Source organism: Bicyclus anynana, chromosome 11 (assembly GCF_947172395.1).
Source record: "Bicyclus anynana chromosome 11, ilBicAnyn1.1, whole genome shotgun sequence".
Classification (NCBI taxonomy): Eukaryota; Metazoa; Arthropoda; class Insecta; order Lepidoptera; family Nymphalidae; genus Bicyclus; species Bicyclus anynana.
The window spans coordinates 6889239-6903703 of NC_069093.1; the positions used below are offsets into that span (position 1 = coordinate 6889239).

The following is a 14465-nucleotide window of genomic DNA, read 5'->3' on the forward strand; positions in this document are numbered from 1 at the left end:
CCTAACAAGTTAGCCCGCTTCTATCACTAACCATCAGGTGAGATTATGGGCAAGCGGTCTGATTGAAACTAAATTAACGTTTAAATTAAAACCATTTATTAATTATATTAAATTAGACAACACATTGTATTATAATCCTAAACTACAAACTCCAACTTAAATACTCTATTATCCACATAACAATTATAGGAAAATAATAATTAAAAATTATTAACTGGTCCATTCGGGAAGAGTTGCTAGATCGCTCCAAATTACTGGAGCGTAAAAGTAAAGCAACAACCAAGTAAAAAGGATCGTTGTAAACGTAGGCCCCAAGCCGGCTTTTACCTGAAACGGTATCATCATCATCATAATCATCATGAGCACGAGTCTCCTCTAGGATCTAAAGGCGGATTTTCATTTGTCTGATGTGACGTAACGCATCAGAACATTATCAGTATCATACATTTTGTATGACAACATTTACACTTATGTGTTGTGACATGTCGTGATGGCTCGGTATGCGTCGCATACAAAATGTATGACACCGACTCTGTTCTGATGCGTCACAACACGACACGTCAGACAAATATAAATCCGGCTTTATATGTAGTCCACTACGCTGGCTGAATGCAAATTTGCAGAATTCACACAAATAAAAAATAAAAATCCCCATGTTACTAGTAGTATTCACATTCTGGAGAATGAAATGGAGCGATGTAGAATTAGCATGAAAATCCATCGTTCTCTCCACGAATGTGCTAGAATAACTACGGGAGGAATGGCGACGGATAGACCTGCCAATGCATAACTTTATGCAATGTGTTAAAAAACATTTACTTGGTCGAGGTTACTCAATGTAAACGTAATGTAAACTTTCAAATACCTCTACCCTACCTCTACCTTACCCCTACCCTACCCCTACCCTACCCCTACTCTACCCTACATTATCCTACCCTACTCCTACCCTACCCCTACCCTACCCCTACCCTACCCCTACCCTACCCTACTCCTAGCCTATCCCTACCCGTTGAAAATTTTCCTGAATTTTCTTTGCTATAAACCTCACGGAGCCCGAGATCTTTCCAACGAATGCAAAACCATGGAAATCGGTTCGTGCGTTCTGGAGTTATAGCGTCAGGAAGGAAAACCCGACTTATTTTTATATAGTAGATTGTAAAGTTGTTATCAATTGTAAGTTTATTATAATACCGTATATTTTTTTTAAAAAGAGCAACTATTGAGTTTCTTGCCAGTTCTTCTCAGCAGAATCTGCCTTCTGAACCGGTGGTAGATCTTTACAAATTGTCAACTGACCTTTCAAAAGTGCTTGTAAAATGAGCCTACTTAAAATTAATGGATTTTAAATATTGAAAAGTAAGGCTTGCCACCACACCTGAATGATGACCACAACCACTCTGTCAAGAGCGTAGCGACAAAAAAGAAGAAGAAAATTAATAAAATTGTCCTAGTCCGAGGTTTCCTCACGATGTTTTTTCTATGCCCTCCGAATCGAAGGCAGAGGTGATATCCACTAGGCTATCACGTCATATAATGTGTGACGTCACATATTGTGTGATTGTGTATTAACAGTCAATATAGAACTTGCTGCAGTTCTAGTCAATCCACAATTTTTAGCAGGTTGTAGAGAGATTAAATTATACTAACCATTTTAATAGTTGGTATTTTAGCAGCACTTTGAACTACCAAGTTTCCAGGTGTTCCTACAGGTAGCATAAAGCAAAACGAAGATGACAATCCACTCGCTAAAGCATACCATAGTGGATTTCGTCCGATCTCCTTTGCCTGAAATAAAATTATTCATTCAATAATCAGTGATTTTTACTTTTACGCCCGCGACTTCGTCCGCTCTTAAACCTCTCTTTAATCCAGCCCTTACAGTACTCATAGTATCGCTGTAAAAATGAAGTAACTTCTCCCGTTTTCACAACATTTCCCTTCACTGCTCTGCTCCTATTAATCGCAGCGTGATGAAAAGTATACTATAACCTGCCCAGGAGTATGAAGAACAATTGTACCAAGTTTCGTTAAAATCCGTTGGGTAGTTTTTGTTTCTATAACGAACATACAGATATACAGACAATATTTTACTGATTGCATTTTACTGATCACTAATCACCCCCTGATAGTTTTTTTGGAAATATAGTTCATGTACAGAATTGACCTCGCTACAGATTTATTATAAGTAACCTGCCTTGTTGGTCTAGTGATAAGCCTATGTGACATCGGATCACGAGGTTCTGGGTTCAGATCGGATCATACGTACTAGTAGAAGAACTGAAACGACCTTCACCCGTCTGTTTATTAGATGAAAAGTGTTTTATATCAAAATTAGGATGTTAAAAAACGTTGCGAGTAGGTTGCCTCAATATCTTCTAATACGGATCTTAGTGTCGCCGCACACGAGCCACACGCGACAGCCACAAAGGCCACCACAAGAAGCAAGAAGGGGCCACAAAAGTAACTGAAGCAAGCGACAGCCACTTGTGGTCGGTGGCTGCTACTTTTTAACCCATACATGCTATATCATAATCGCGCGAGTCGCGGCGTTTACTGGACGCCACAAGAAGCGAGCAGCGACGATTGTATCCTGTGGCGGAGTTTTGTGTCGGCATTTAGTGGCCGGTGCGGGCCACAAGAAGCAAGCAGCGACGATTGTAGCGTGTGGCAGTCACCGGCGTCAACCGTGTGCGGCGAGTCCATATATGAAACTACAGGAAATATGCGGCGTTTTGTGGTTGTGGCCGGTGCTTCTTAGAAAGTCATAATAGAATGGTACTAGTACATACCAGTGTCATGCAGATCGGTGTGACCACATTGCACACAGCCACGTTTGACCCCAAGTTGGTGATCAAAACAACGAAGATAATCACAAACAGCAAGATCCAAATATTCGGTAAAGATTTCAGGCTCTGTAAAGATTCGCCTATTTTTTCATTTAAACCTGTTTTTTTCGCAGCATCCGACAAAGCAAAACCACCGCCTGCAAATGTTAAAACTTCAATTAATTTATTAAAAGTGGGCGTAGTTCAAAAACGCTCTAAAGGAGACGAAAGTATTCGAAGAGTGCCTGTTGCTAGTAATGACCTATGGATCTGAGACTTGGTCACTTACTTTAGGCGTCAATATTGCCGTCCTAATGAAGAGTGCAATAAGTCAAGTTTTTGGGCAAATTGACTTATGACCGTATTCGTTATCAGGAAAATGAGTTCTATATTTTCGTCTTAGACGTCTTTTTTATATCTTCCGTAGTCTCGGATCTGTTAGTTAGCATAACTGTAATATGTGATATTACGATTTGTAAGTAGCTAATCATAACCGAAATATCTTGAGTTATGACTTGGATAGCTTCCATATTTTGTAAAAAAAATCGTCATAATTATTATAAGGATGCGTATTAAGGACACATTTTAAGATCTTTTAACAAAAAAAATATTATTTACTCCGAGAATAATAATATTGGAACACTTGTATGTTCCTTGAACATCTTTAATTATTTTTCGGTAAAGAATATAACCCCAGAGCTACCTGTAGGAAATACTCCCCAGCACCCTTTATAGAGGTTTAATATCATATAATTATAATTATTCTAAACACAATATTTTACACTTTTTCGAAGTAACCTAATTAAATTATTGCAACAGATTAACATAGAAAATTCGTTGTTGACTCGACCCCTGACCCTGGGCCGTTATTTGGAGTACCTACAGAAGGCTACATATTAGAAGTTGGTAAAAAGTAGAAAAAACTGATACTTACCTAGAAGAAAAACAAAACTGTAGGGTAACGCTGCTGTCAAACAATTCCAATCTAGTACAGATCTGACTCTTTTAGGAAAGTCTTCGTGGACTAAAAGTTTCAAGCAAATGTATTTATAACTTATTAAAAGAAAATTAAAAATATTCCAAAGAACAAGGTACAAATGTTTCAAAATATTCAATGTTTCAAGTACTTTTTCGATTTTGAAAAAAAATTAAATAAACTGAAAAAACCGATAAAATTAAAATTTTATTAAATTATTAGTATTAAAAATTTAATACCCAATAGACCATGCGCTATGAGATATTAAGTGTGCATAATTCCACATTCCGCATTCTGTTTACAGTTTTTAACTCAGAAAAGCATGCAGATTACGATTATGCATATTGCTATTTTATTCATTATTAACATAAAACTATGAAAATGAAAGTATTAAATCATATTAATAATGAAATAAAAATAAAATATTCAATTGTTATTTACATTTTGCTGTGAAGTTTTTGCAAATCGAAATATTTGACGGTAAAAGGAACATCAAAAATACAACAAGTGCGGCTAGGGCTGAATCTCGAACGCTAAAAATGTTAACAAAATTTTTGATAATGTATATAATCTAATTTATATAAAAAATATTTATCAAAGTTCTTTTTTAAATTGTTATTTTAAATAGGCTAAATTGATGAAACTTTTGTCTGCGTTTAAGAATTTGTAGCGCTTTTTGCACGTTTTAAGGTCCGTTTATATCTATAGATATGTAGCGTGTCAGACACGTGCCGTGACCTCAGACCAATTATTGTATAGGACCTGCCTTGCTAGACATTACTTTTCTGTCAAAGTATATGATCAGCGATCTAATGCGATTATAAAAACTGTCTCTATAGTATCAATGTTAACTAGTTGTAATCGTGTTCGTCGGTTAAAGAGCTCCGTAAAAATACTTTTTTGTTTAATTGAATTGTGTAAAAAACGGGCAAAAACTTCTAGTTTAGCATAAGATATATACCAAATCTATGCTTATTTTCCTCAGAAAATGACAGACAATTTTGTTCGTGACTATAAGTGCGATACAGGTCCTTCTATAATTGGTCTGAGGCCGTGACAGACTAAATAATATTCTTCTATATAGTGTTTATTAACGTATTTATATCTACAGTCTGTCAACGTCTGCGCGGCCGCGTTACGATAGATAAACGTTACGTCTAATACATTACGTTACGTCAAATACGTTTGACGGCCTCCGTGGCGCAGTGGTATGCGCAGTGGACTTACAAGACGGATGTCCTGGGTTCGATCCCCGGCTGGACCGATTGAGGTTTTCTTAATTGGTCTAGGTCTGGCTGGTGGGAGGCTTTGGCCGTGGCTACCACCCTACGGACAAAGACGTACCGCCAAGAGATTTAGCGTTAGCGATTTCATCTTCCTCCATTCCATCTTAGATTGCATCATCACTTACTATCAGGTTAGAATAAGGTCAAGGGCTAACTTGTAAAGAATACAAAAAAAAACCTTCTAAAATATGTATAGAGGTATAAGTTTACCTATGTAAGATTTTACTGTGCGTTTCACTGTGCATAATTATTGCTATTATTATTATTATTGCTTACCATCAGGCGTCGCTGCAGCGCTTGCAAATTATAAAAAAAAAACTAAATTCACAACTCACAATTTTGTGTCATTCAATTCGAAATAATCACTGATTAAATCGCCCCAGCCCTTGAACGTCTGTGGTGAACGAAAGAAGAACAGTAACATGGCGCCACCAAATAATAGTATGACCATCTAAGAGATAATGAAATAAAAGCTATTTAATTTTTTTAAATTCAGAAACTCGAGTAAAGGAATCTGGCATATTCAACCCGCGCCTTCTTAGATTTAGAAATTGGTATGGTAAGTGGTAACGTGACATTTTGGTTGGGTACATCGTAAAGGTCCGTTTTATATCTACAGACATTGGTTTTTGCACGGCTTTACTGAACCGTGCAAAAAGCAAAAGTTTATGAGATGGTTACACATATTAATTATAAGGCTTCGTGTACATGATGATGCATCCGCACCGCTTTGGCACGCCGCACACCGCAATTTTAGACGTCAAATTCTCCGTTCACACAGCATTATCGAGCTTGGAACTAAATATACTCAACAACGTCTGTTTTGTCGCATTAGTATAAATCTCCTTTTCTCCAATCTAAGTTCAGTAAGATAAAGAAAATTTTACTTGTTAACTTTCTATAAAAACAGTGGCAAGAATAAAATCGTACAAGTTAAAATTTAAAATTTTCCAAAACCGCCTTTTTGTCTTGAAAGTCTTGAATTTAGCTACAATAACTACTTGTTAGTCACAAAATATTTAGCTTATCTCGTGAGTAATATTCCAATAATGAAATTAATAAATTCATAATAATGTCATAGATTATTCACATGCATATTGTAATAAATTAAAAAATACATTATGATACTGTTTTTTGTATGGAAAGCGTGCTATAATATAACATTTTTACTATTATAGCACATTTAGAGCTCCGGGATTTTTTAACGTAATTTTTAAAGTGCATACTGGCAGAGATTGACACCCAATTTAACAAAACAAATGTTTTGTTAAATTTTATATTTTGAACAATTAATTAACAATTTGAACAGTACAATAATTTAAATTGTGATGCAAATACGAGTATGAAGACATCGCTGTTCGGGTGTCAATCTCTGCCAGCACTTAAAAAATATTGCACCTTTTTTAGCCTTACAACCTATTTAATACTTTATTTATACCTTTTTTATTACTTGATGCATATTGTTTTATATTCTTCCTGTGCAATAAAGAATTTAACTATCTACATATCTATCTATCTTAGACATTGTAGAATAGGTATACCTACTATTGTGATTAACAGACGTATGTGCATGGTGCTTAGAATTTGCACGTCATAAAATTGAGGCGGCGGCGGTGCGAAAGCAGTGCGGGTGCGACGGCGTATATACGTGCAGCCTTTTACGAGTAGATATTATATTATAAGCCAAAATAATGATAATAATTTAGTAAAAAAATATCTCACTCCTTCCCAACACGTGAGTCTTCCTAGTTTGGCGTAGTTTTCATTTACGGCTTTTTGGGCTGCCTTCATACCTTCGGGCGATACTTTAGTTTTTTTAGCAGTTGCACTTCTTGGCCTGTAACGATTTGTAAAACTATGTAGATTCATCAGTTGGTTATTTATGTCACTTGTGTAATGTAAAAACAAAATTTAAATTTTGGAAAAACCCGTCGTCGCTGGTATGAACTCAAGTTTTAAAGTAACGTGAAAAATTATTGGAGATATTTTATTGCTATATTTAATTATTATATTGAAATGTAAAACAGTGATGGCAGCTCTGACCTAATTTAATATTTTTCAAAATTTTAAAGTTTGCTTTTTATTTCTACTTATTTAGAGTTGTGAGTACATTGCAACCTCCCAGACAGAAAAGCCTTTCCTCCTCCTCCTCTACAGAAAAGCTTACAAACCCGTACTCAATACTGATATCCGCAATTAAGAATATGGATGCTGGGTCCATGCAAAAGATGACTAAATCCTATTAAGTCTTTCTAAGTAATTAGAGCGTGACATGACTAAGAGAAAAAGGGGGAGGAGTGAGGATTATACAGGATAAAAATTTCTTCGCAATTTATACTTTTATACAAATTTTGCTCTTAACAACACATTTGTTGCATTTTTGAAATAAATATTAAAATATTTTAATTACTACAGCACTACATACATATTTTTACAATAATTATTTAAGCAGGGCAATCAAAATAACAATAAATATCGTTTTTTTTTTAATTAAAATCTATAATATAAAAATGAATCGCAAAATGCGTTGGTAAGCGCGTAACTCAACAACGCCTGGACCCATTTGGCTAATTCTTTTTTAAAATGTTCGTTGAAGTTCTAGGATGGTTTTTACGGCGAGAAAAATTCGAATAATTGCCGGAAAACCCATAAAAATTACCCTTTTCTTTTTCCCATACAAATTAAAACGTAGTTTTGAGCTTTATTGTTATTGTATAAAGTTCATATTAATAATAATTAGAAAACGGGGTAGGTAACAGTAGGTTTAGGGGTAGGGTAGGAGTAGGGTAGCGTAGTTCGTAGTTGAAAGTTTACTTCGAGTTTCACGCGGATGAAGTCGCGGGCGTCCGCTAGTTACTTATAAAATATTATCTAAAACTATTCTCTCGCTAAACTATACAAGCAGTTTTTTGGCGTGTCGAGAGGAGTCGCTCATTATCCTAATTATATCTAAAACTAATTGCTAAATCTAATTATAATAATATATTGATTGCAAAAAGAATAATTTACACTAGACTTTAAATAAGGATTTACCTGCAACATCCAACATACAGTATTAACATATAAAGCATCATAAATATATCCAATATTATCATAAGCGGAATCCCAAAAGCAGAGAACTTCAAAAACGACAATAACTCAGGAGCCTTCGGATATGTTCTGCAATACAATAAAATTCAAGATTATCATTACCATCTGATGCTGGCTATACACGATGGGTCATGATTGGTCGATGATTGTAACCAGCTCCTTTTCTCTTTCTATCGCAAACGCTAATGTAGGCGAATGACATTTGCTATCGACAGGTCACGTGATCAATATCTGTCATTCCTGTACATTTTTCTAATTTTCGAAGCGTTTGCGATCGTCGAAAGAGAACCGACGTACCACTTGGCTACAGGGGCTGGGATGTTATGGATAAGAAATTTCGGATAGAAAGAGTAATTTTAGTGGTTTAATTTTGGTGGTAATTTGGTTACTTTGGTACTTTGGTGAATGTGCTCAGGAACTTCACCGTGTAGTTCCTCCTTCTCCTTTCTACCACAGAACAGCAAGACGTAGCGAACGGTGGCATCCATAGACTATGAATGTCAACTCGTACGTAACTATTTGCATCCACATTTCTAATTCGTACAGCAAAAAATTGGAATTCCCTTCCGGCCTTGTGTTTCCTGACACTTATAATTCAAAGCAAAAGTGAATATACATCTTCTAGGTAAGCGCGCTCCAACTTAGACCCCATTAATGCTTACCATTTTAATTGTGGTTAAGCGCTGGCCTATATTGTATAAGAAAAAAAATCTTAATAAATAAATATAAGTTAACTATAATACTTAAAAATATTTTGAACACTTACGATGACAACAACCCCTTAAACACTAAATTAGTTGCTGTCCCAACAAGAGTTCCGATGCCACCTAAAAATAATATTATCACAATTAATTACTATATTACGCATAAAATATATACAAATGTGTATATACCAATGTATACATATACAGGGTGCTCGGGAGTATTTCCCATAACTCTAATTGTGATCACGGCTTTAATTAACACATCACTAACTTGGTACCGCCTTCATACTGATCAGAAGGTAGCACATGCAATGTTATTTTTCACTTTTTAGTTTAGTAGAAACATTTTTGTGATTTTAAGTCAGTTGTATTTTTTTATTAAAATTTTTTATCATTTTAAATTTACCCAACTCGATTTAGTAGTTGCGGCATTAAAAAGTAATAAACATCCAAACAAACATCCATAAAAACTTTCGCGTTTATAATATTAGTAGGATTAGTAGGATGTAAAGATTTACAAACCAATAGTTGCAGAGTATGTTGCAACGCAAAAGTAACACGTTGTTATGTCAGATGCAACCTTTTCTCCGTCGCTGTTCGTGTCATATATCTTCAATAGCTTTTGCTGAAAGTAAGAATTACGTTTAATCTGCTTCTATTTTTATTTAAACCTATTGATATTAAAATATTTTTATTGTTAAATTAATAACGCTTAATAATAACGCTTAATCATAAAGGAAAAAAGTATCAAAATACTTGGACCTTGCTCACGAGATTACCGCCATGTGGAATGTTGAGTCAACTATAATTGTTCCGATAGTTGTTTCAGTCAATGGTCTTATAGCGAAAAGCTTCGACCAACACCTTAAGAAGCTTTCGCTTAACTGTTGGATCAAGAGTCGGATACAAAAGGCAGTGATTCTTGAGACGGCGCGTATTGTGAGGAGGTTTCTCACTCTGGAGCCCTGACCACCGGTTGCTTGGACACTCAAATGTCCCGCAGCGGGAGATTTTTTTTTTTTATAAATTTTTAATAATGTTTTGTATTTTATACTTATATTGTTAAAACATTTAAAAAAAGAAGTAATAAATAAATGAGAGACGCTTAATCATCATTACCAACCCATTCGACTCACTGTTGAGCAAAGGTCATTCAAATTTTTAAAATCACCCGGTCTCACAGACAAATACGTCACCGTTGGCGGGCTATTGTATACGTATCGGACTGATCCGTATCGGACACGTCGGACGCATCCAACGGATTTTTAATTTTAAATTAGAAAAAATTCATACAACACGTACAGTGCGGATCAGTGGACGCACTTGTATGACATTCTATACAAATAATACTAAAATCAGTTTGATGCGATGCGTCCAATAAGTTATATGTATATACAGAGTGCTCGGAAGTATTTCCCTTAACTTCAAGGTGTTGAGTTCACTTATAGAGCCGAACTGCATATCTAATATTTATTTTTAACTAAAAAATAAAACTTTTTATACAAAGATCTATTAACAAAAAAAATATTATTTACCCCGAAAATATTAACTTAAGAACACACGTTTCTTGAACATTTTTAATTGATTGTCGGTAAAAAAATATAACTCCAAAGTTATGGGAAACACTTCCAAGCACCCTGTATATGTTCTGCACTTACATCTTCAAATACTTTCAGCACTGCAAAAATAATTGGAACCATCATCGTGGCCGCAGCTGTGTTGGTGATCCACATGGACACGAACGTAGTGACCACACACATGGCCAATAATAAACTGGAAAATAGAAAATGATTCTGATGAGATTTTTTATTATCCAAAGTAAAAAAAAGGTTCTACTATTAGATGTTACGTGCCTACAAAATCACCGCAAAAAGTAATCGGAATTTAGCTACTACAGTAAATGCACACATGCAGAATTTTGTGTCTACTTACATTACATATCTATACTTCTATACTAATATTATAAAGAGGTAAAGTTTGTAAGTTTGTAACATTCTTTAAATGGGGTAATCTTCGGAAGTACTGGTCCGATTTCAAAAATTCTTTCACCAGTAGAATGCTACATTATCGGGGAGTGCTATAGGCTATATTTAAATCCCATGGAAACAAGAATTACGCAGGTGAAACCGCGGGGCGTCAGCTAGTATTAAATGAACAAGATTATTAAAAATACCAACTTGACATGTGAGTATCCAAAACTTCGTATCGCTATATAGGCTAGTCGCTTGTGCAATCCACACTGCTCTATAGAGTATGCCAGAATTAAACTTCCCAGAAACATCAACACAGTATCCTAAAAAAAAAAAATTAATAAACATGAATAAACCTAATAAATGAAGTATAAAACTAAAAAAGTATATGAGTCTTTTTCTCTACAAGTTAGTCCATGACAACAATTTCACCTGATGTTAAGGGATGATGCAATCTAAGAAGGAAGCTGGCTAACTTATTAAGAGTAAGGTGAAAATCCACATCCCTTTCGGTTTCTACTCGACATCGTACCGGAACGCTAAATTGCTTGGCGGTACGTCTTTGTCGATACGATGGTAACTGCGTTAGCTGCGCAGGGAGAACAACACGAATTTCCGAAAAGCTTTAATTGCTTAACGCGATATACCTTTTGCAAATGTTTATGTGCGGGTTTGAAAGTGCTGCTAATTTTTTTAGACGTTATGACGAGTCGAATGAGCTACAACACGAACTTTTATCACGGTATCAGTGTGCCTATTTGGAGTTTTGAATATTTTCATACTGTCACTATCGCGTTAACGTAAACGCGAATATAAATTGAATTGAAACAGTTGTGCAGTAGTGCCACTAGATGGCGCTGTTTTAATTCCTTGAAAAAATCACGTTTACGTTAACGCGATAGTAACAGTATCAAACGGCCACTAGACCGCTGTATTTAACACTGTTTCCCAGATGTTGATTTAGCATTATTATTAGAATAAAATATATTTCTTTTAAAGCTCACTTACATTAAAATAACTTCTACACACTTCTCCTGTACTCGAAACACCGGCAAATGGAAATATTATTATTGGAAAAAAGGATGTCAAAGCCAAAGGAATACATTCAGACACCCAGTATGCTGCCATGATCGCTATACAGTAACCGGTCCATTGGTATGGCTGAAAATAATTTAGTTTCGTGTCATAAGTGCTATTCTGTAGTCGAGCTCAGAAGTATCGCGTGGTTTTAATTCCGGAAGGGGTTGATTATGTGAAAATATTTACATATTAAAGTTTGTTCCTGTCACTTGAATAACAAAAGAATTTACATAATAGACCCAGGTGCATTTGGTTGAAGAGCAAAACGCAATATCTATTACATAGATATTACATTAATTATTTTTTTATAAAATTTTACAATAATATTAATACTACGTACCTATCTATACTAACTACATATTATAAAAATAAAAAAGGAAACATACTAAATTTTAATTATATCTAAAGACTCAGACGTCTTAGAATTCGTCCGAATCGATGTTCATTGGTAAAGTGCCCAGAAGACTGGCAGTATCGCTACGTTGTATGGCAATACTAATTCTCTGGCCTAAATATAGCCAGCCTTCTGGTCATGGGAGGCGTTGATTAAACCCTTTGCAATTTCTTTTGAAAAGAAAGCGTGTACTCGGACCCCACGGTCCTAGTGTTTCGACCGCAAACGGCTCGAATATGTAATCGCCGACGAGATTGTTATATTTGCGCCGCTTGAGGGTCTCTGATGATGCAGCAGCAGTAGTAGTAGACCCTCACGTATATAATAGGTAAGGGTTCTACAAGGTACTCGTATTGTTTCCACAAGTTATATATAAAATTATTAAATCAATAATGACTTACCTGAGGAGGAAAAGGCGTTAACAGCCAAATAAATATAATAGGAGCGAGCACACACACAGTACCTCGATAATGTAATTTGGCGAATAGTTTTATCTTCGCACATGTATATATTCTTGGCTCTTCTTTTCTAAAAAACCAATAAAATATAAATTAAGAAAACCAGAGTTTGTGTAGGTACTCGTACTAGATTAGTTAGTTAAAAAAACAGTTCCGTTTTAGCGCTACAGCCAACAACAGCCAACGGCCGATTATTGTACCTACAATTCAATTAGCCAAGCTCTCCGCTGTTTTCATGTTACGACATTATTTTTGTTTGGATAGGCTTCTCTACTCAGAATACAGAAAAACACCAGAAGCCACGTTTAGATGTCATTACATAGCGCGTAGTGTGTCTAAAAATTGTAGCAACATCCCGCACTCTTCGCACTTCCCACCCGCGTAATGTTGCTAGTACATGGCGCTGTTAAATTTTTTTGTGGTAAAGGTTTATACTGTTAGAAGGAAAACAGTAAGTGTACAGTTCATTACATTCAATGTTAACTTATACGGTAAATAAAAAAAAAACAGTGGGACCGGTTTTCTAGTGATTGCTAAGAGTCAGCAAGAAAATGAACTCTTGCTTGGAAAATTAATATAATTTTTATTTATCTATACCTTATTTGCAAAATTGAATGACAACCGCTTAATGTTACTGCCCAAATTTAAAAAATGGGCGCATTTTTGATTTTATTTAGGTATTATAGGACCGATTTTTTTTAAATAGATATTTTAGTATCGCTTATTAAAATTGAATGACAACCGACAAACAAACAAATGTGCAAACAGATAAGAACGAACGAACTTATTATAATATAGTAAGCCATTGTTCTTTGTAAAATTTTAACCCAGATAAACCTACCGACCCATACATGGGTTCGTAAGAATAAAAAAATCTACCGTCAATATTTGATTTATTTAAACCAAGTTACACATTTTTTTAGAATCTTTAGTAGATACCTGTTAATTGTAGTGACAAGTAACGCAGTGAATTAATTATTTTCTTGGTGTTTCACGTGATTGAATATATGTTTATTGGATATTGTAAAACATGTCTTCAAAAAGGTAAGTTTATAATATACTAATTGTTATAATTTTGAAAATATAGAAGTAAAAATAGAAACTAAGTAACATTTCAGTATTTATGTTGAAAATAAAATAATAAAAACCTAACTTTTTGTCACTTTTATATGGCCGCAAATTTTATGAACCCATGTATGGGTCTGTCGGCACAACTATAATACATTGAAAGTTTTGACTGAATATTTTGTTTTTTCCTGTTTTAGATCAAAACCTTTATCAGTACACGAAATTTTGAACGAGTTAGAGAATGATGATAGCCCGGTCCCAGAATGCATAACATTTGAACCACCAGATAACGCTAATACTGCAGTTACTGATGAAGATTCAGGAGAAGAGGATAATATTGTAATACATAACCTGCCTGGTTCAATTTTACGTGCACCTGCTGAAGCTATTTATGCCAATCAGACTGATTCTGAATCGGAGAGTGAAGATAAGATTTCTTTGGCTGGTTTACAAAAAAGATCTCTCATTGAACAGCCGCTTCAACAGCCAAGCCATCTACATCTGCCGAACTAGAAGATACAGTAATTCGTCCTCTATCAGTGCAAAACAAAACGTACGAATGGAGGAATCGACATCGTCCAAATGATTTTCCTAGTTTCCAGCCCTTAGAAGGC

At 35.1% G+C, this 14465-nt stretch overlaps 1 protein-coding gene across 1 annotated transcript; it reads right to left on the minus strand.

The window, feature by feature from the left end:
• Positions 1-158: 158 nt before the first annotated feature.
• Positions 159-13137, minus strand: LOC112049674 (protein I'm not dead yet-like). Its single transcript, XM_052884432.1, has 15 exons — positions 13103-13137; positions 12727-12853; positions 11860-12012; positions 11059-11174; positions 10540-10654; positions 9404-9506; positions 8944-9004; positions 8121-8246; positions 6810-6924; positions 5423-5538; positions 4243-4334; positions 3760-3849; positions 2790-2983; positions 1648-1785; positions 159-327 (listed from the first exon to the last, which is right to left on the minus strand). Exons 1-15 carry the CDS (start codon positions 13135-13137, stop codon positions 211-213), a joined length of 1698 nt encoding a protein of 565 aa, XP_052740392.1. The 3' UTR covers positions 159-210.
• Between the last annotated feature and the right edge of the window lie 1328 nt (positions 13138-14465).